The following is a 20,734-nucleotide window of genomic DNA, read 5'->3' as shown; positions in this document are numbered from 1 at the left end:
CAGCAAAAAAAGAAAGGTCCTTTTTTCAGGACCCTGTCTTTCAAAGATAATTTGTAAAAATGTCAAAATAACTTCACAGATCTTCATTGTAAAGGGTTTGAACACTGTTTCCCATGCTTGTTCAATGAACCATAAACAATTCATGAACATGCATCTGTGGAACGGTCGTTAAGACACTAACAGCTTACAGACGGTAGGCAATTAAGGTCACAGTTATGAAAACTTAGGACACTAAAGAGGCCTTTCTACTGACTCTGAAAAACACCAAAAGAAAGATGCCTAGGGTCCCTGCTCATCTACGTGAACGTGATTTAGGCATGCTGCAAGGAGGCATTCGGACTGCAGATGTGGCCAGGGCAATAAATTGCAATGTCTGTACTGTGAGATGCGCTACAGGGAGACAGGACGGACAGCTGATCGTCCTCACTGTGGCAGACCACGTGTAACAACACCTGCACAGGATCGGTACATCCGAACATCACACCTGCGGAACAGGTACAGGATGGCAACAAAAACTGCCCGAGTTACACCAGGAACGCACAATCCCTCCATCGGTGCTCAGACTGTGTGCAATAGGCTGAGAGAGGCTGGACTGAGGGCTTGTAGGCCTGTTGTAAGGCAGGTCCTCACCAGACATCTCCGGCAACAACGTCGCCTATGGGCACAAACCCACCGTCGCTGGACCCGACAGGACTGTAAAACAGTGCTCTTCACTGATGAGTCGCGGTTTTGTCTCACCAGGGGTGATAGTCGGATTTGCGTTTATCGTCGAAGGAATGACCGTTACACCGAGCCCTGTACTCTGAAGCGGGATCGATTTGGAGGTGGAGGGTCCGTCATGGTCTGGGGCGGTGTGTCACAGCCACATCGGACTGAGCTTGTTGTCATTGCAGGCAATCTCAACGCTGTGCGTTACAGGGAAGACATCCTCCTCCCTCATGTGGTACCCTTCCTGCAGGCTCATCCTGACATGACCCTCCAGCATGACAATGCCACCAGCCATACTGCATGGCTACCACAGTATTCTGAGTGATACACCATCCCGGCTGGTTTGCGCTTAGTGGGACTATCATTTGTTTTTCAACAGGACAATGACCCAACACACCTCCAGGCTGTGTAAGGGTTATTTGACCAAGAAGGAGAGTGTTGGAGTGCTGCATCAGATGACCTGGCCTCCACAATCACCCGACCTCAACCCAATTGAGATTTTGGAGGAGTTGGACTGCAGAGTGAAGGAAAAGCAGCCAACAAGTGCTCAGCATATGTGGGAACTCCTTCAAAACTGTTGGAAAAGCATTCCAGGGGAAGCGGTTTGAGAGAATGCCAAGAGTGTGCAAAGTTGTCATCAAGGCAAAGGGTGGCTACTTTGAAGAATCTCAGATATTTGTTTGACACTTTTTTTGTTATTACATGATTCCATATGTGTTATTTCATAGTTTTGATGTCTTCACCATTATTCTACAATATGGATAATAGTAAAAATAAAGAAAAACCCTTGAATGAGTAGGTTTTTCCAAACTTTTGACTGGTACTGTATACACATCATCATCACATCTGAAGGGATTTACCTGAATTTACTTTTTGTGAGAGGAAGTGGATAGATATCTTCATTTTGTAAGCCTATATTTCTTTAAAACAAATGAATACATTACATTTCCCATCAAATAGTACACAGAGGCATTTAGATGTGTGACTTGCCTTTATAATACACTCCCGTGTTGTAAAGTGGAAGTGAAGTAAGATGGTGTTCAAAGGAGAATGAGTCAAGAAAGACATATTTCTCTGCATGTCTTCAAAAACAGTTATTTCTGCAGTCACAGTGTTTCACAGATGTCGTCCACTTAAACAGCCTATGGAGAAAGAAGATGTAGTGAGAGATGGATCATTTGCTCAAATGTATGATGGGAGGGATAATGGATGAATGAATAGGCCTACAGACCTCAACAAAGTCCTCTTCAATGAATTCAGACTCCTCGAGTTCTTCTGCTTCTTCCTCCATACTGTCTTTAGTGCATGGAGAGCCTTTCTGATCATCCTTAATCACATATTCCACTTCATCGTCTATCTCTCCTCCTTTCAATGTTTTATGCAATTTCTCCAGGCTGGCACCAAAGTTCCAGATGGCTTGGTTCCTGCTTGCATCAGTCTTACCCGGACTGTAGACTTCGGTCTCTAGTTGTCTTAGAAGAAGGCACACTTGAGCCACAGCTGGCCCCTCTGAACTCAATGGAAGCTGCATCTCAAAGCACGGATCCCCGCCGCTCCTTTTGAGATGTAGGTAAAGACTGTAGTCTGCTATAGAGTTGCTGTAGAGCTTCACCTTCTCACCCACCCCCTTCTCATGCAGAGAGCCTTTCTCCTCCACCGATTTTGGAGGCTGCATAGCACATTCCTCACTTTCCTCACCTCTCTTATTTCCATGGCCCAGCAATGACCTCCTCTCCCCTTCCTCCACAAACGGTAGCATTCTCCCAGGCTTCCTACTCTGCTTGTTCTGGCAATCCACCAGACACCTATCCTTCTCCCGGCAGGCCTTTCTCAGCCTGTCGGTGGTGAGAGCCAGGACCCAGTTGGCCTCTCTCAAGTCGTGGATCTCCTGGTCCTTGTGGCGGCGGCTCTCCCTTGCCAACCTGAGGCCTCTCTCACTGACCTCGGCCCTCTCTAGCAAGTCCGACTCCATGTTCCTCAGCTGGGCGTTCTCCAACTCCAGCCGACTCAGCACCCGTTCGTAGTCGGCCAGACAGTGGCTCACCTGGCGCAGGTGGGCGATTTCGTCCGACACGTACAGAAGCTCACTCCACTGAATTTTTTGGGATTGGTCATTGCCAGGGACAGGGGTGGGGTCATGAGTAGGGGCATGGCAAACCAAATCTGTCACAGTCGTTTGCATCTGTGGACAGTTTATGGGGTTGAAAGATATAAAGACCTACTTATCTAGGCTATTGAGGAATGATCACTTTCTAGCTCATGAAGTAAATCAGGTGATTAGACAGATGAGAAAACAAAATGACTGAGTACATACAGAAAACGAAAATTAACTTTTGCTATTGAACAAGTCAAGGTAGTTCCTCCCTGTTTCAGGTTTTCTTCTGTTTGACGCCTAAACACAACCAGGGTGTATTATACCACTAACCCTAACTTCATGCCCACATCCCGGTTCAACTCTAACCCTAGCTCCATCCACAACTCTAACCCTAGCTCCATCCACAACCCTAGCTTCATGTCCACATACTGGTTCAACTCTAACCCTAGCTCCAACCACAACCCTAGCTTCATGTCCACATACTGGTTCAACTCTAACCCTAGCTCCAACCACAACCCTGACCCTAGCTTCAGGTCCACATCCCGCTTCAACCCTAACCCTCAACCACAAACCTAGCTTCATAGCTTCTACCCCCAGACCATCAGGCTGCTGAATAGTCACTAGGCCCCCCCCCCCCCCCCCCCCCCCCCACACACACACACAATGACATGGATGAGGTTTAACCCTAAACCTCATCCACAACCAAATCAAAATCAAACCACATCAAATAACCACAACCACAACCATCACCCTAGCCCCATGTCCACATCCTGGTACAATCAATATGGTTCCTATATAACCTATAAACTTACGGGTGAGGATGAAGCCATCTCAGGTTGTGTTTGAGTAGTAACAGCGTGATTCCCATTTATTGGAATGTTCCGCCCCCGGTGGACACATTGTGAGTCTGTGATTAGTTCACTTGGAGGTGCTGATGATAGGTGCTCTGATGATAGGTGCTGGCCTAGGTAGTCCACAGGATCTGTTTGGTCTAGGTCCATTCCGTTATACTGTTCAATTACAAGTGTATCAGGGTATTTTACGTGTTAGTCCAATTACACACTGAGTCCCTCACTCACTGTCCTTTTAGACCTGATGAGAGTCCACCCAGAATTACCTGATACATAAGACATGATTCGTTCTGGATATTTTCATGTAACATTTGTATAGATTTTTCAAACCAGAATTGATTGAAACATTAGGAGAATATTACAATTATTGCTGAGATCATCAAATGGGGCAGGTGAGTTGTGCTATATTTATGGAAAATAAACAGCAGTATTTAATCATCTTAACAAGTAATGAATTCAGGTTGTGAATTTTTTGGATAATAAATCCTTACAACTTGGCCTATCCTTGACATGATATCATCATAACTGTCATCTCTATTTTTCTACAGTAGTAATGCATTTCCTACCTGTTGCTCCCATGTACATAAACGTATGGTCTAGAAATTATGATGCAATGTGGCTGGATGTCATTGTGATGCGTCAATTATGATGCATCGTCAGTGCCTGCTGTGATCTTTGCACTTAGCTGTCAATATACTAGACATAGTAAGATATATAATAAGTCATGCTACAACCAACATTTATGCACAATAACCTGAAACAAACGGTGGTATTGTTAAATGTAATACACTGACCATGTATAATCCTCCGTAGCTTGTCAAAAGGTGTTTAAATTAACCAATTACAAAATCATTGTCGACAAAGATTTTTATTTTACTCTCGTGACACACTGCAATTAATGACCCCCAAAAATGTAACAAATGGTTAACTGAGGAAAAAGTGACACCTCAATAAAACTCGGTGTTGGCGTACAAACTGAGTAAACATTTTTTAGAGAGACATAAAAAAAAATGGAACTACTAGAAGAAAAACCTTTGGACAAAAAAGGCTTTATGAATTGAATAAGCAACACACCAAGCTTGAGGTTTCTTGCTGTTCCGTTATTGTCTCTTAAAGGCCAATAAATATTAGCATTTCACAACATTTTCATTTGTTACCACTTTCAGTAATAAAATGTAATGTACAAAACCACAGTAAAGAGAGAATCCCCAGCTACCATGTACCCAGAAATGAAGTCCTTGAATGGTCACAATAGTGTGCATGGATTTTGCATGCCTTAAGATATTATAAACCATTTATAACATGCATACTCTTAGAAGAAAAGGTGCTATGTAGAACCAATAAGGGTTCTTTGGCTGTCCCCATAGGAGAACCCTTTTTGGTTCCAGGTAGAACCCTTTCCACAGAGGGTTCTACACGGATCCCAAAAGAGTTCTACCTGAAACCAAAAAGGGTTTTTACCTGGAAACAAAAAGGGTTCTACCTGGAACCAAAAAAGGGTTCTCCTATTGGGAAAGCCAAAGAACCCTTTTGGAGCCTTCTTTCCAAGAGTGTACTGTCATTAGTGTTTTTCTTATAGGAGCTTATGAATCAAGTGTTCACAATAGTTTAGAAATCTTAAGATTTACAATCCAACTTCATTTACCATTCTTACTTGACACAGTTAAGATGGCAACATATGACAACCATGTTGCTAGTTAGCGCGAAGAGGACATAATCTAATTAAGCCTGTGTGAGGCTAAACTGGTATTTGAGATGTAAACACTCCACTGAACTCAAAGCAAGAGGTGAGATGGTGTGACTCAATTAGAGTTTGTATCAACTATATTTACTTGTGGAGCTGGTTTAAACCTTTATGTCATCAGACCGAAACAGAATGAAGCTGCGTGTTAATGATATAACATAAGTTAAACAGCTGACTGTCTGGCAATCACTCAGGATTGTCCTGAAAATGTCATTTCTCCTTCACTCCCTCTCCCCTAATTTGTACATGAAACAAAGTTAGTATTGATGTCCAAATGCAAAATATAATAATTGAAATACAAAGGAGTACAAGAAGAAAGCGGGTCCCTCCCTATTCCGGGGCTGGAAACTGGTTGGGCGCTATTCAAGCAAACCCACTAACCACTTTTCCAGGATCATTCGAAAACATTATTGGTCTTGTGCTGCAAGAATGCACGTTTGGAACACAACGTTGGTGTGAAAAAATGAGAAACTGCTTAACGAATTCAAATGGGGTTTCAAGTGTGGGAATCATGATGTTTTCGACTTCTCCCAGAAAGTGGTAAATGTATTCCATTGAATAGGTCATTTTTTGTCGGCTAAATGTTGTCTATTTGAGGGTTACAATTCTCTGATTGAATTATATATATATTTTCATTAACTGTTCACGTGGGACAAGCCACCAATGCTTTAAATTAAATCAAAAGCAAAACGTATTATTACATGATACACTTTTCCATGACCATTTTCAGCAGGTAATGTACAGTAGCTATGATAGTTTGGGTCTGTAGTCTAGACAGAGTAAACTGAACAACACCACCCAGTTCCTTTATCTCTGCTCATGTACAGTAGGCCTCCAGGACCAGACTTCAAACAGACACATGGGGAGAGGACTCCACCAAAACCATGGTAAGGCTAGCCCCTTGGGTGCATTTCAATAATCTAGAATGGCCTCCTTTCCTCATCTCCTCTCCTTCAACTGTACTGAAATGAAATTAAAAGAACTGGTGGAAGTCAATTTCCCAGTAGGCATCCAGTCCGCCTTATCCCTTCCGCCTATCAAATCTTTTTGTTTTCACATCAGTGCTGATGGAGGAGAGGAGACAAGGAGAGAGGAAAGGAAATCGCTTAAAGACTATTGAGATGCGGCCCTTAGTTGAAGCACTCCACGTAGTTGGCAGGGAGCATGCCTGATTTGCCGGTCCTCTGAACGGTGCCGTACATCCAGCCCTCATCGATGGGCTGAGCGTTGACGATGACATCACCGTCGCGGAAGGACACCTCGTCGTGGTCCTGCGCTGCGTAGTCGTAGAGCGCCCGGTAAACTCTCTGAATGGGAGGTATGGCAACAATGTTAATCGTGTGTTTGTGTATACAAAGTTAGTTGTACAACATAAATATCAGGGCACACAAGTCATTGATTGTGTGAATTCCCAAAAACAATTGTAAACAAATGAGTGACATATTTTGGATAGTTTCCTAATTAAATTGGCCATGGCATACAAATACGATCCTGTATGAATTAACAAAACCTACTGTAGAAGAATAGACTGCTTGCGTTGGAACTCACCATGGTGACAGATGGGGGGGACTGCTGAGACCTCACAGAGGACATGCTGGTCTGGTGCATGTAGCCGTACCCCGGCTGTTGCGGCTGGGCACTCTGATGGTACGCCCCAGGAAGCACAGGAGCTGGTAGTCAAAGACAGACAGGAAGATACAAAGACATTCATGACAAATGTTTAAGACCTTTCATTTAGTGCTCAAACTGTTTTTGAGCAGAAATACCATATCCTTAGAGTTTCACTGTGCATATTAGGTGATAGATAGAACATCACATCACAAAGGAATCAGAATGGAACCATGCCATCCCCAGTTGACCTGGACATGAATCAAAAGGTCACTGACTTAGGTATTTATGTGGGTAGAGAAGAGAACAGAGAGAGTTAGGGTTTAAACAGTTAAACACCACAACCATCTACAAAACTCTTGGAGTCTTTCAAATATTGGGTTAGGGACTTCTGTATATGACATATTAGTGGGCTGCTGGTCAGGTGATAGAGAGACGGGGGAGAGATCAGGTGGTAGAGAGACGGGGGAGAGATCAGGTGGTAGAGGTCAGGTGGTAAAGGTCAGGTGGTAGAGGTCAGGTGTTAGAGAGACGAGGGAGAGGTCAGGTGGTAGAGAGACGGGGGAGAGGTCAGGTGGTAGAGGTCAGGTGGTAGAGGTCAGGTGGTAGAGAGACGGGGGATAGAGTAAGGTACTGATAGTAATGGATGAATTAATGAATATATTAATAAATTATGTCTTCTCCTTCCACCGTGTGTTTTTATTTTTCTGACAGAGCTTACTACTTCCATCCTGGGACTGCAGTGAGGAGCTGCTGCTGCAAACAGACAGGCTTTTGTCCCACAGGTCAGAGGCAGAGGCCAGCGAGCTAACTGACTGGGCCTGCGAGAGCACCGACTGCTGAGATTGCTGCCGGGCACTGCCACAAGAGGGCGAAAGAGACAGTAGGAAAAATAAAAGTCAGGAAAATAACAGAGAGGCAATGGAAAGAACAAAGAGAACATGAGAAAGATGAAATTCAACTGAACGTAGAAGAGATGAGTGGCGTACTAGAGAAATAAAGGTCTAGTTGGAGGGTGACATACAGTTGTCTAGATAAGGTGTGAGGGGAGATGAAAACATCCCGTAAAGTTTGTAGCACCAGACTGTCTCTGAAAACTTTTAGACTCAACGTTATCCTGCACAAGGTCAAAGATGGAGCCTGGGTCCGTCCACTGATCCTTAAGGTCATAAGGTCATTGACAGGGGAAAGGTCATTTACAGAGAAAAGACAGCAGGGAAAACAGAAATACACCGCTGAAGTCATGTAGATTACATACGTCCAACTTGGAACTTCTGCCCGCAGAGTGATAAACCTGTCACAATGGATATTTTCTGTTTCCACAAATGTAACTACATTTCCCTTTTATATCAAATACAATCTTTGGTAAATAGTTATTGTAAAGTGTCCATTTGAATTATCTGGGCATCAGCATTAAAAAATTAAAACAAATCAACTAGTTCTGGGCTTGTATCAGTAGAGGCTGCTGAGGGGAGGACAGCTCATAATAATGGCTGGAACGGAACATGAAAATCATGTGTTTGATACCATTCCATTAATTCTTGCTCCAGCCATTACCACGAGCTCGTCCTCTCCAATTAAGGTACCACCAACCTCATGTGGCTTGTATCCTGACTGACACTAAACAACCCATAATTGATAGACACTAGACAGCAATTTCATTTCATTGTAACTTTGTTTGAAGGACATCACAAATTCTTAAAAGATGAGATGAATGAATTATCAAAATTCCCGTACTTTAAGGTCAAATCCTTTTTGAGGACGGGTGGTACCCGCCATTTTGTGTGCCACTCACCTACGATGATGCCTCCAGGTCTCCTGTCCATCTCTACCACCTGATGGTGTACTCCCTTGTAGGCTGCCTCGCTCATCATCAGGTTGTTCCGGTGGTGCAATCTCTCCATGTTTTGGTCCTCCATCACTGGGGTGCATCCTCGGCCCCTCGTCCGCTCAAAGTCCTCATGGTACTTTGCCTGTCCAAGCAAAAATGGGTGGTACACTTTCAGCATCGCGATAACAACTCAGAGTTGTGTGTGGCAGCTTAATGAGAGGAACATTATTGATGTACATTTACACATTTGTGAAATCGTGTTACACCAGGCAAATCGGCTGTCAAGCACACACACACACACACACACACACACACACACACACACACACACACACACACACACACACACACACACACACACACACACACACACACACACACACACACACACACACACACACACACACACACACACACACACAACCTTTGTGCATGTTGGTCAGAGAGCAACGGGTGTATTTTGGTCAGTATGCAAAACAATTCATCACAAGAAACCATGTAAAAATCACTTTATTAGTAACGCACACACAGACACGCTCACAGACACAGTACAGTACATTCATTATGGCTCCCTCATAACAAGGACACAGCCATGCTGTTAACTCTTTAGCTGTGTGGGTTAAAAGTGCAGCAGTCCCACATGCGGTGCGCTTCAGTTGTGTTAGATGTCGTTCTGTGACTCCCTGACACTACTCAGTCCGGGCGTGTCCAACTCGCCGCAGGACCGCCCCTTCATCTCCTTCAGCCCGCGCTGGTACTTCACCTGCAATGCACAAAAGTAGGTCAGGTTGCATCTCAATAATCTAAAATAGCTCAAAAGTAATTGGTGGTCATACTGACTAGCACACTCCCACCTAGGCCATTTCCACTACATAGTAGTGGTACTACTTTTGGTCAGAGCTAACATATACTGTAGGTTGCCATTTCAGATGCAGCCTATGTGACTTGCTGAGCTGATGTTCTCCTGGTTCTGACGGACTCTCTCCAACTCTGGGGTGACTCCCACACTGGGGGCCTGGAGCTGCTTTTTATGCTTCACCTGTGGACACACAATATTCACACAACATTAAAACATTCACAACTCAGAGTTTATCCGTCTCTGCAACCAGAAAACCAGTTTGCAACCAGAAAATGACATCATTATGATGTCCCATGAGAAATTTAGCTTGCTGGGTATCATTAGTGATTGGCATCTGGGTGAAAACAGTGTCCCGGTTCAGTCACCATGGTGCCAGAGATCCTGCCTGGGCTGCCAGGCTGGGCCCCCGTGTCCCTTCAGTCTGCTCCACTCCCTCAATGGGGGATTGTTCAGCAGGGTCCACTAATGGCTGTAATGACTTAGACTGGACCAGGGCCAGTGTGAAAGGCTGTCTGTGTCAGGCAGGACAGGACAGAGTTTCAGACCAAATTAGTGTACAAAAATCATTATGGGCTTGTATCTTTCAGGAGTTTACATGGAATGGAGTGAATTAAAATGTTGAATTGTAAAATAACAACCCAGGATTTGACTGAATGGTTGTTCAGTGTGTCTGCGGTTTGTGATTTTTAGCACCACTGAAGCTGTAGAAAATCCAAACAAACCCAGATGAAAAGGGACAGGCAGACACAACAAAGAGGCCTGTTTTCAAAACAAGCTCTTCCTGTGAGGTCAAAGGTCAGACAAGGTTTAACCTCTCACCAAGCTGATGTTCTCCTGGTTTCTGCGGACCCTCTCCATGTCAACAGTTTCCATGACTACCATCCCGCTCCCCACCCCGTCTCTGTATTTCACCTGGACATGGAACAGAGCCGTCACACAATATTACAGTGACCCTGTTTACATGCTCATTGTACAAATGACACCATCACTCATCCTCTTGTTGATAGTTGAAGACCTTGTTACGATAAGAAAAAGAAGTAAATAGATTTAGGTACAGCCTTTTCTGCTAGAGGCTGAACAATACCCTCACAGCAACATACTGGAGTTCAGCCCAACGACTACATGTACGGTACATGGTTGTGTAGAACAATGGATCACATCTTACGTCACTGATTTCCTTTGTTCTCCCTGGCGAAGATGATTTCCGGAGTGTCGGTGACAGAAGACATCAGGCTTTTCAGCAGCTTTGAGTCCCAAGTGTACTGACACTGGAGGGGTAGAGAAAAAGGGTAACTGTGTTGACAGATTATACTGCATAAAAGTGTGTGTGTGTGTGTACTGTGTCCCTCACTGAGCTGATGTTTCTCTGGTTGTTCTTCACTCTCTCAATCTCAGGGGTGTTGAACACATACGAACCCTTCAGTTTCTCCGCCTCATCCTTGTACTTCTTCTGCATAATGTTGAGGGAGATTGACACACCATCCAAGCACATATCCCATTCTGTGGTGTAAAATAAAGTGCAATGCGTGGTGGGATGCTGTACTGAGAGTTATCCCTAACTGACTGTAGACAGCTTTCAGGTAGACGGCGTACAGTAGTTCTGATGTGTCTCGGACACTGTTCAATACGAGTTCTCCCTCAGCAGGGCTGTCTGCCTGCAGGAGGCCTGGAAGAGTCAAACACAGACTAACACGTACACTGACAGACTCAGGTCAGCTTGGCAACAACAAGACATCAAAAGGATCATGACAGAAATACTTGTTTTTGTTCCCTGTTGCAAAACGTTTTGTTACTGTGTGCCAAAGCTGAAGAACATACTCACATCCTGGTACTTTCCGCAGGTGCTGGAGTTGTAGGCAAACTCATGGAAAACAGAAAGGAAAACACTGCACACTGTTGCTCATTCTCCCAGGTGATATTTATTTACAACAACATTTCAACGTCTAGGTCGTCATCAGGCATCCATATCCCAGGTGGTGGAAGGTCCTATATATAGGGGCAATACTCAGTGACATCACTTCCTGAAACAGGAGGTTAAAAATATATAACATAGGTTCACAATATTAACATTCAATGTATCAAAATATATGATCATACACAAGGAATGTGATCAATATTTACAGTGATATACAGTTGAAGTCGGAAGTTTACATACACCTTAGCCAAATACATTTAAACTCAGTTTATCACAATTCCTGACATTTAATCAGAGTAAAAATTCCCTGTCTTGGGTCAGTTAGGATCACCACTTTATTTTAAGAATGTGAAATGTCAGAATAATAGTAGAGTGAATGATTTATTTCAGGTTTGATTTCTGTTATCACATTCCCAGTGGGTCAGAAGTTTACATACACTCAATTAGTATTTGGTAGCATTGCCTTTAAATTGTTTAACTTGGGTCAAACGTTTCAGGTAGCCTTCGACAAGCTTCCCACAATAAGTTGGGTGAATTTTGGCCCACTCCTCCTGACAGAGCTGGTGTAACTGAGTCAGGTTTGTAGGCCTCCTTGCTCGCACACACTTTTTCAGTTCCTCCCACAAATGTTCTATAGGATTGAGGTCAGGGCTTTGTGATGGCGACACCAATACCCTGACTTTGCTGTCCTTAAGCTATTTTGCCACAACTTTGGAAGTATGCTTGGTCTCATTGTCCATTTGGAAGACCCATTTGCGACTAAGCTTTAACTTCCTTACCCATGTCTTGAGATGTTACTTCAATATATCCACATCATTTTCCTCCCTCATGATGCCATCTATTTTGTGAAGTGCACCAGTCCCTCCTGCAGCAAAGCACCCACACAACATGATGCTGCCACCCCCGTGCATCACGGTTGGGATGGTGTTCTTCGGCTTGCAAGCCTCCCCGTTTTTCCTCCAAACATAACAATGGTCATTATGACCAAACAGTTCCATTTTTGTTTCATCTTTGTCCCCATGTGCAGTTGCAAACCATAGTCTGGCTTTTTTTTATGACGGTTTTGGAGCAGTGGCTTCTTCCTTGCTGAGCGGTCTTTCAGGTTATGTCGATATAGGACTCGTTTTTACTGTGGAAATAGATACTTTTGTACCTGTTTCCTCCAGCATCTTCACAAGGTCATTTGCTGTTGTTCTGGGATTGATTTGCACTTTTTGCGCCAAAGTATGTTCATCTCTAGGAGACAGAACGCGTCTCCTTCCTGAGCGGTATGACGGCTGTGTGGTCCCATGGTGTTTATACTTGCGTACTATTGTTTGTACAGATGAACGTGGTACCTTCAGGCGTTTGGAAATTGCTCCCAAGGATGAACCAGACTTGTGGAGGTCTACAATTTTTTTTCTGAGGACTTGGCTGATTTCTTTTGATTTCCCCATGATGTCAAGCGAAGAGGCACAGAGTTTGAAGGTAGGCCTTGAAATACACTCACAGGTACACCTCCAATTGACACAAATAATGCCAATTAGCCTATCGGAAGCATCTAAAGCCATGACATAATTTTCTGTAATTTTCCAAGCTGTTTAAAAGTACAGTCAACTTAGTGTATGTAAACCTCTGACCCACTGGAATTGTGATACAGTGAATAATAAGAGAAACAATCTGTCTATAAACAATTGTTGGAAAAATTACTTGTGTCATGTACAAAGTAGATGTCCTAACAGACTTGCCAAAACTATAGTTTGTTAACAAGAAATTTGTGGAGTGGTTGAAAAACGAGTTTAAATGACTTCAACCTAAGTGTATGTAAACTTCCGACTCCAACTGTATGTACATACACATGCAATATTTAATTAGGATAAAAAACACAATCATTTGGACATTTTGAAACTATAAAAACGGTTTCAAGTCAAACTCCTTGTTAAGGCCAAGAGGAGACAGTGTGTTCAGCCTGTGGACCCAGAAAGATTACCTTTGAAGATGTTTCCTCTCATTGTCTCCTCCCCAGCGTGACATCTTGACCATTTCTATTCCAATGTATCTCAGAGAACTAATAGAATGTCCAGCTAGTACAAAATGAACAAAAACTGCATGCTACTGTGTGCCCTAATGAACTTGACCAAGGTCTCAAATGAAGGCCTCGACAGAACATAGACAGGCACGTTATAGTCTCTAAAATTAATGTTTAATGAGGCGGTTTCATAAGAGAGAGATGCAGACAAGCGAAGCTTGGGCCCATCTATAAGTGATGAGGGAGGGCTATACGTATTCTGTGAGCGTTGCTGTTGTGTAATGGAGCCCTGAGGCTGAACGGGTCCTGACAGTCCATCTGCTGCCTGTTATTTTGCCTGATTATAATGACTCTGGGCTGATTAGTATTAGTGTAAAACAGAGTGGGTGTTCTCAGATGATTTTGTTTTTCTCACAAAACAGATGTGATTCTTTAGCTGTGTGTCACATTTAAAACATTTAGAACTTAAAATATGACGAATGTGTCTGGTTCCATTTCAGCCTCTACCCCTTTGGTGTCTCCTGTCTACATTTACTAAAGGTTTTGAATAGTAAGCACTATGATGACGGCTCTACCTAAGACTAAGTGGTGCTTCCACTATAATGTTTTTTACCTGTGCAGTCCTCTGTGCAGAACCAAGTTATTGGGGAGAGAAAGCGAGCTGGGCCTAACAAGCAGTATCGGTTGAAACCTGCCTGGCTGGTTAACTAGAGCTAAAGGTTTGGCTCTACCTGGCTGGTTAACTAGCGGTATGGATTGGGGCCTACCTGGCTGGTTAACTAGCGGTAAGGGTTGGGCCCTACCTGGCTGATTAACTAGCGGTATGGATTGGGGCCTACCTGGCTGGTTAACTAGTGGTTTGGGTTGGGCCCTACCTGGCTGATTAACTAGCGGTATCAATTGGGCCCTACCTGGCTGGTTAACTAGCGGTATGGATGGGGCCTACCAGGTTAGTTAACTAGCGGTAAGGGTTGGGCCCTACCTGGCTGGTTAACTAGCGGTATGGGTTGGGCCCTACCGGGCTGGTTAACTAGCGGTATGGATTGTGGCCTACCTGGTTGGTTAACTAGCGGTAAGGGTTGGGCCCTACCTGTCTGGTTAACTAGCGCTAAAGGTTGGGCCCTACCTGGCTGATTAACTAGCGGTATCGATTGGGCCCTACCTGGCTGGTTAACTAGCGGTAAGGGTTGGGCCCTACCTGGCTGGTTAACTAGCGGTAAGGGTTGGGCCCTACCTGGCTGGTTAACTAGCGGTAAGGGTTGGGCCCTACCTGGCTGGTTAACTAGTGGTTTGGGTTGGGCCCTACCTGGCTGATTAACTAGCGGTATCGATTGGGCCCTACCTGGCTGGTTAACTAGCGGTATGGATGGGGCCTACCTGGCTGGTTAACTAGCGGTATCGATTGGGCCCTACCTGGCTGGTTAACTAGCGGTAAAGGTTGGGTTGATATTTAAGATTTTTGGGGGAATATATTTGCAAAAAAAATTAAAAACCTGATTTTGCTCTGTCATTATGGGGAATTGTGTGTAGATTGATGAAAATAAAATGTAATCAATTTTAGAATAAGGCTGTAACGTAACAAAATGTGGAAAAAGTCATGGGGTCTGAATACTTTCCGAATGTACTGTATGTGATCTCTGCAGGGAGGTGAACCCACAACCTTGCTGCTACAGCCACGCTTATACCAACAGAGACATATCATTATCTTTAAAAAAAACATCCAGTGTTTTTTAGCGGGTACTGGAGATAAAAGAAAGCACTGCTCCCATGTGGTTTATTGAGATGTTTTGACCGTAAACTCCATGGGGGCATAGATCCCAGTGTCTGGAGTATTCTTTTGTAATACTGACCTGGCTGTGTAGTACCGCATTCTCTTGCTGTTCTGTTGTGTCCAGTGCTATATAGTAGTGTCCGTTAGACCGCTTGTACTTCTTCTTCTACTTTACCTGAATAGACAGAGAGCACAGGTGTGTCACACTGTGATCTGTTTCACCTGTCTTTGTGATTATCTCCACCACCCTCCAGGTGTCTCCCATCTTCCCCATCTATCCCCTGTGTAGTTATACCTGTGTTCTCTGTTTGTCTGTTGCCAGTTCGTCTTGTTTGTTAACTTCATTGGGGGCAGTATTTTCATGTCCGGATGAAAAGCATGCCCAAAGTAAACTGCCTGTTTCTCAGGCCCAGAAGCTAGGATATGCATATAATTGGTAGATTTAGATAGAAAACACTTTCTAACACTTTCTACAGTTTCTAAAACTGTTAAAATGACGTCTGTGAGTATAACAGAACCTATTTGGAAGGCGAAATCCTGAGGACAAACCATCCAGGATTTTCTTTTTGAGGTCACTGTGTTTTCAATTGGTTTTCTATGGGAAACTATATTTATGTATATTCCGTCTTAAATTTTATCGATTATTTATGTTTTAGGATATTTAAGGTTGGATTAGGAAAGTTGTTTGAAATGTTTGGACCAAGTTTACAGGTAACTTATTAGATACTTTCTAGTCATGTTGGGCGAGTTGGAACCGGTGTATTTCTGAATCAAACGTGCCAAATAAATGGATATAAAGAAGGAATTTATCGAACAAAAGGACCATTTGTGATGTTTCTTCTGTGCCAACAGAAGAAGATCTTCAAAGTTAAGGCATGAATTATATTGTTATTTCTGACTTTCGTGTCGCAACTCCCTGGTTGAAAATGATTTGTTATGCATTTGTGCGCTGTCCTCAGATAATCGCATGTTTTGCTTTCGCCGTAAAGCCTTTTTGAAATCTGACATGGTGGCTGGATTAACAACAAGTTAAGCTTTATTTTGATGTATTGCACTTGTGATTTTATGAAAGTGAAAGTCCTGTCTCTGAGCCTGCCTGCCTGACCACTCTGCCTGCCCCTGACCCTGCCTGCCGTCCTGTACCTTTGCCCCACCTCCGGATTACCGACCTCTGCCTCACCCGACTGTCACGTTCTGACCTCTATTTCCGTTGTTTAGTATTTATTTAGTATGGTCAGGGCGTGAGTTGGGTGGGCAGTCTATGTTTGTTTTTCTATGTTTGGGGCATTTCTATGTTTTCGGCCTAGTATGGTTCTCAATCAGAGGCAGGTGTCATTAGTTGTCTCTGATTGAGAATCATACTTAGGTAGTCTGGGTTTCACTGTGTGTTGGTGGGTGATTGTTCCTGTCACTGTGTTTGTTGTCACAGGATAGGACTGTTTTGCGTTTTCACATTTCTTGTTTTTGTTAGTTTGTTCATGTGTAGTGATTTATTAAAACATGAATAACCACCACGCTGCGCTTTGGTCCGCTTCTCTTCCTCCTACAGACGAACGCCCTTACACCGACCCTGAGCCTGCCTGCCCATTCATCGCCATTTACCCGTTGTTGTTGTTGTCTTAGCTGTTTACCTGTTGAGCTCTCCCAATCAACACCTGTGATTGCTTTATGCCTCTCTCTAATGTCAATATGCCTTGTATACTGTTGTTTAGGGTAGCTCTCATTGTTTTATTTTACTGCGGAGCCCCTAGTCCCGCTCAACATACCTCAGATAGCTCCTTTGTCCAACCCCCCACACATGCGGAGACCTCACTTAGCTTAACTGGCGCCTCCAGAGATGCAACCTCTCTCATCGTTACTCAATGTCTAGGTTTACCTCCACTGTACTCGCACCCTACCATACCCTTGTCTGTACATTATGCCCTCATTCTATTCCTCCTCTGTTCCCCTGGTGATGTAGAGGTTAACCCAGGCCCTGTGTGTCTCCAGGCGCTCTCATTTGTTGACTTCTGTAGCCGTAAAAGCCTTGGGATCATGCATGTTAACATCAGAAATAAGTCTCTCACTGTTGCCGCTTGCTATAGACCCCCCTCAGCTCCCAGCTGTGCCCTGGACACCATATGTGAATTGATTGCCCCCCATCTATCGTTAGAGTTCATACTGTTAGGTGACCTAAACTGGGATATGCTTAACACCCCAGCCGTCCTACAATCTAAACTAGATGCCCTCAATCTCACACAAATTATCAAGGAACCTACCAGGTACAACCCCAAATCCGTAAACACGGGCACCCTCATAGATATCATCCTGACTAACGTTCCCTCTAAATACACCTCTGCTGTTTTCAACCAGCTCCGTCTTATCTCAGTTCACTGGTCACCATAGCAACACCCACCCGTAGCACGCGCTCCAGCAGGTATATTTCACAGGTCACCCCCAAAGCAAATTCCTCCTTTGGCCGCCTTTCCTTCCAGTTCCCTGCTGCCATTGACTGGAACAAATTGCAAAAATCACTGAAGTTGGAGACTTCTATCTCCCTCATTAACTTTAAGCATCAGCTGTCAGAGCAGCTTCCCGATCGCTGCAGCTGTACACAGCCCACCTGTAAATAGCCCATCCAACTACCTACCTCATCCCCATATTTGTTTTTGTTTTTCTGCTCTTTTGCGCACCAGTATCTCTACTTGCACATCCTCATCTGCACATCTATCACTCCAGTGTTAATTGCTAAATTGTAATTAATTCACCACTATGGCCTATTTATTGCCTTACCTCCTTACTTCATTTGCACACACTGTACACAGATTTTTCTATTGTGTTATTGACTGTACGTTTATTTATCCCATGTGTAACTCTGTGTTGTTGTTTTTGCCGCACTGCTTTGCTTTATCTTGGCCGGGTTGCAGTTGTAAATGAGAACTTGTTCTCAACTGGCCTACCTGGTTAAATAAAGGTGAAATAAATAAAATAAAAAAAGTGGTGAGGGTGGTGCGGTCTGCCCAACGCATTACCGGGTGCAAACTACCTGCCTTCAAGGACACCTACAGCATCCGATGTCATAGGAAGGCCAAAAAGATCATCAAGGACAACAACCACCTGTTCACCCCGCTACCATCCAGAAGGCCATGTCAGTAAAAGTGCATCAATGCTGGGACCGAGAGACTGAAAAACAGCTTCTATCTCAAGGCCATCAGACTGTTAAATAGCCATCAGTAGCACCTAAGAGGCTGCTGCCCTATATGCACAGACTTTAAATCACTGGCCACTTAAATAATGGAACACTGGTCACTTTAATAATGTTTACATATTTTGCATTACTCATCTCATATGTATATACTGTATCCTATACTATTCTACTGTATCTTATGCCGCTCCGACATTGCTCGTCCAAATATTTCTAGATTCTTAATTCCATTCCTTTACTTTGGATTTGTGTATATTGTTGTGAAATTAGATATTACTGCACTGTTGGAGCTAGAAACACAAGCATTTCGCAACAACCACAATAACATCTGCTAAATACGTGTATGTGACCAATACAATTTGATTGATTTGAAACAGAGAAGAGGTTAACATTACGTTGCTCTGCAGCTTGGTAGCGTGTAGCGCGTACTCCAGGTGCAGAAGGTTGGGCAGGTCCATGGATCTGATTGGTCTTAGACTTCACCTACAGACAACAAACAAACCCAGAAAGAAACCTCTGATAAATGAGTGTTGTCCTTCACATGTGGTGGGTGCAAGAAAAGGAGGAGGAAGCAAGGTGAGGATTCTATGAGACAAAAAATACGGCATTTACCTCACTCATCCCACAGTGGTACAACACGTTTGGGGTCGACTCCCGTTTCAATTCATGTCAATTAAAAATGGTCCTTTGTTGTTACTGTGGATATCTTCAACTCAATAAGTTCAATGTCAATCCACCTCCTGAATTGACTGAACAAAAATTTGGAATTGACCCCAACCCTGGTGAATACACTGTCGATTTGTTCTCAAGTCCTAAGACGTCTGACGTGCTTCTCATCCAAAAGGACCCCGCTTCAACTCTTTCTAGTTTACACCAAACCCTCAATTTGCCTTTAAAAGGTTCCCATGGTAACTGGTAACGCAGCAGCCTGAATTTTAGCTAAGTGCACGTTGAGAGAAATAAAACAGAGGAAGCTCAATGGAACAAACCCCAGAGACAGGAGAGGAGCTGAGGGGGTGTAGCATTTACAGGTTGTTTTGTAGGGACATTGTAGGAGGGTGCACTGTAATACCCCACTACTGAGCCAAGCAGAGCTGAGCTGTGGCTATGGCCACTTTCAGCGGACAAAACGTTGTTGAACGCTGTAGATAGAAAGGCCACAAATAGAATGATGTGATTCCTTATTCTACATGATTGTTCTACATAGCATACTTCTATCTCAACACGTCCTGCTGAACCCATCCACCATAATGGGGAACTGTGTTAGAAAGGACAATGTGGGGAACAAATCGGAGCCAGCACATTACAGTTTGGGTCCGTGCGATAGTGTGAAAAGGGTATAAGTGCACGTGACTGGGGTGGGGATGGACAGGACATGTTGGAGACCCACCTGGCTGGAGAGGGGGTCAGCCTGTGTGTGTTAGAAGGACACATTCGCTAGTGGTTGTACTGGGGATTCTGACCCTTAAACTCCCTCTCAAATGTATCCTTGTACTGCAGCTGATATGTGTTATGAGTGTGTGTGTGCATGTGTGTGTGTGAGAGAGAAAGACCAAGAGTGTGTAAGAGAGACAGAGAGATATGTGAGTATGCACAGGGTCAGTAGAAATGATTAGATAGACACCCACATAATGTAATCAAAGTCAAGGCCATTCCTTCTTCCCCTGCCTCACCTTTCCCCTCAGCAAAATGCTAATTAATTACTTCAAAATCATACAATGTGATTTTCTGGATTTTTGTTTTAGATTCCGTCTCTCACAGTTGAAGTGTACCTATGATAAAAATCACAGACCTCTAAATTCTTTGTAAGTAGGAAAACCTGCAAACCTTGTTCTCCCCACTGTATATCTATCCTACCCTGCCTTTCTAAGGTCTTCGAAAGCAAAGTTAACAAACAGATTACCAACCATTTCGAATCCCACCGTACCTTCCCCGCTATGCAATCTGGTTTCAGAGCTGGTCATGGGTGCACCTCAGCCACACTCAAGGTCCAAAATGATATCATAACCGCCATCGATAAGAGACATTACTGTGCAGCCATATTCATCGACCTGGCCAAGGCTTTCGACTCTTGTCAATCACCGTATTCTTATCGGCAGACTCAACAGCCTTTGTTTCTTTAATGACTGCCTCGCCTGGTTCACCAACTACTTCGCTGAT

The 20,734-nt window shown here is 43.9% G+C and overlaps 1 protein-coding gene across 6 annotated transcripts in view; it reads right to left on the bottom strand.

Annotated features, from left to right (window-relative positions):
- Window positions 1-4,506: 4,506 nt before the first annotated feature.
- LOC110535304 (LIM zinc-binding domain-containing Nebulette) overlaps window positions 4,507-20,734 on the bottom strand; it is a 77,847-nt gene continuing 61,619 nt past the window's right edge. For 3 of the 6 annotated variants that reach the window (XM_090189464.1, XM_090189465.1, XM_090189467.1), the window contains 7 exons: window positions 18,970-19,057; window positions 15,470-15,565; window positions 10,862-11,717; window positions 10,516-10,608; window positions 8,802-9,876; window positions 6,947-7,068; window positions 4,507-6,705 (listed from right to left, as the gene is read on the bottom strand). In XM_090189464.1, the coding sequence (XP_090045590.1) occupies window positions 6,529-6,705; window positions 6,947-7,068; window positions 8,802-9,015 (513 nt within the window). In that variant the 5' untranslated portion in view covers window positions 9,016-9,876; window positions 10,516-10,608; window positions 10,862-11,717; window positions 15,470-15,565; window positions 18,970-19,057 and the 3' untranslated portion in view covers window positions 4,507-6,528. Of the gene's footprint in view, window positions 6,706-6,946; window positions 7,069-8,801; window positions 9,877-10,515; window positions 10,609-10,861; window positions 11,718-15,469; window positions 15,566-18,969; window positions 19,058-20,734 lie in introns of those variants that run through there. The other 3 variants (XM_090189466.1, XR_016484379.1, XM_021620216.3) reach the window with 3 other exon arrangements.

This window comes from Oncorhynchus mykiss, chromosome 11 (genome assembly GCF_057628025.1).
Source record: "Oncorhynchus mykiss isolate SJ-2025 chromosome 11, ASM5762802v1, whole genome shotgun sequence".
In the NCBI taxonomy this organism is placed as follows: domain Eukaryota; kingdom Metazoa; phylum Chordata; class Actinopteri; order Salmoniformes; family Salmonidae; genus Oncorhynchus; species Oncorhynchus mykiss.
Note: the sequence above shows the minus strand (reverse complement) of the source record. Positions and strands in the feature narration are given on the sequence as shown.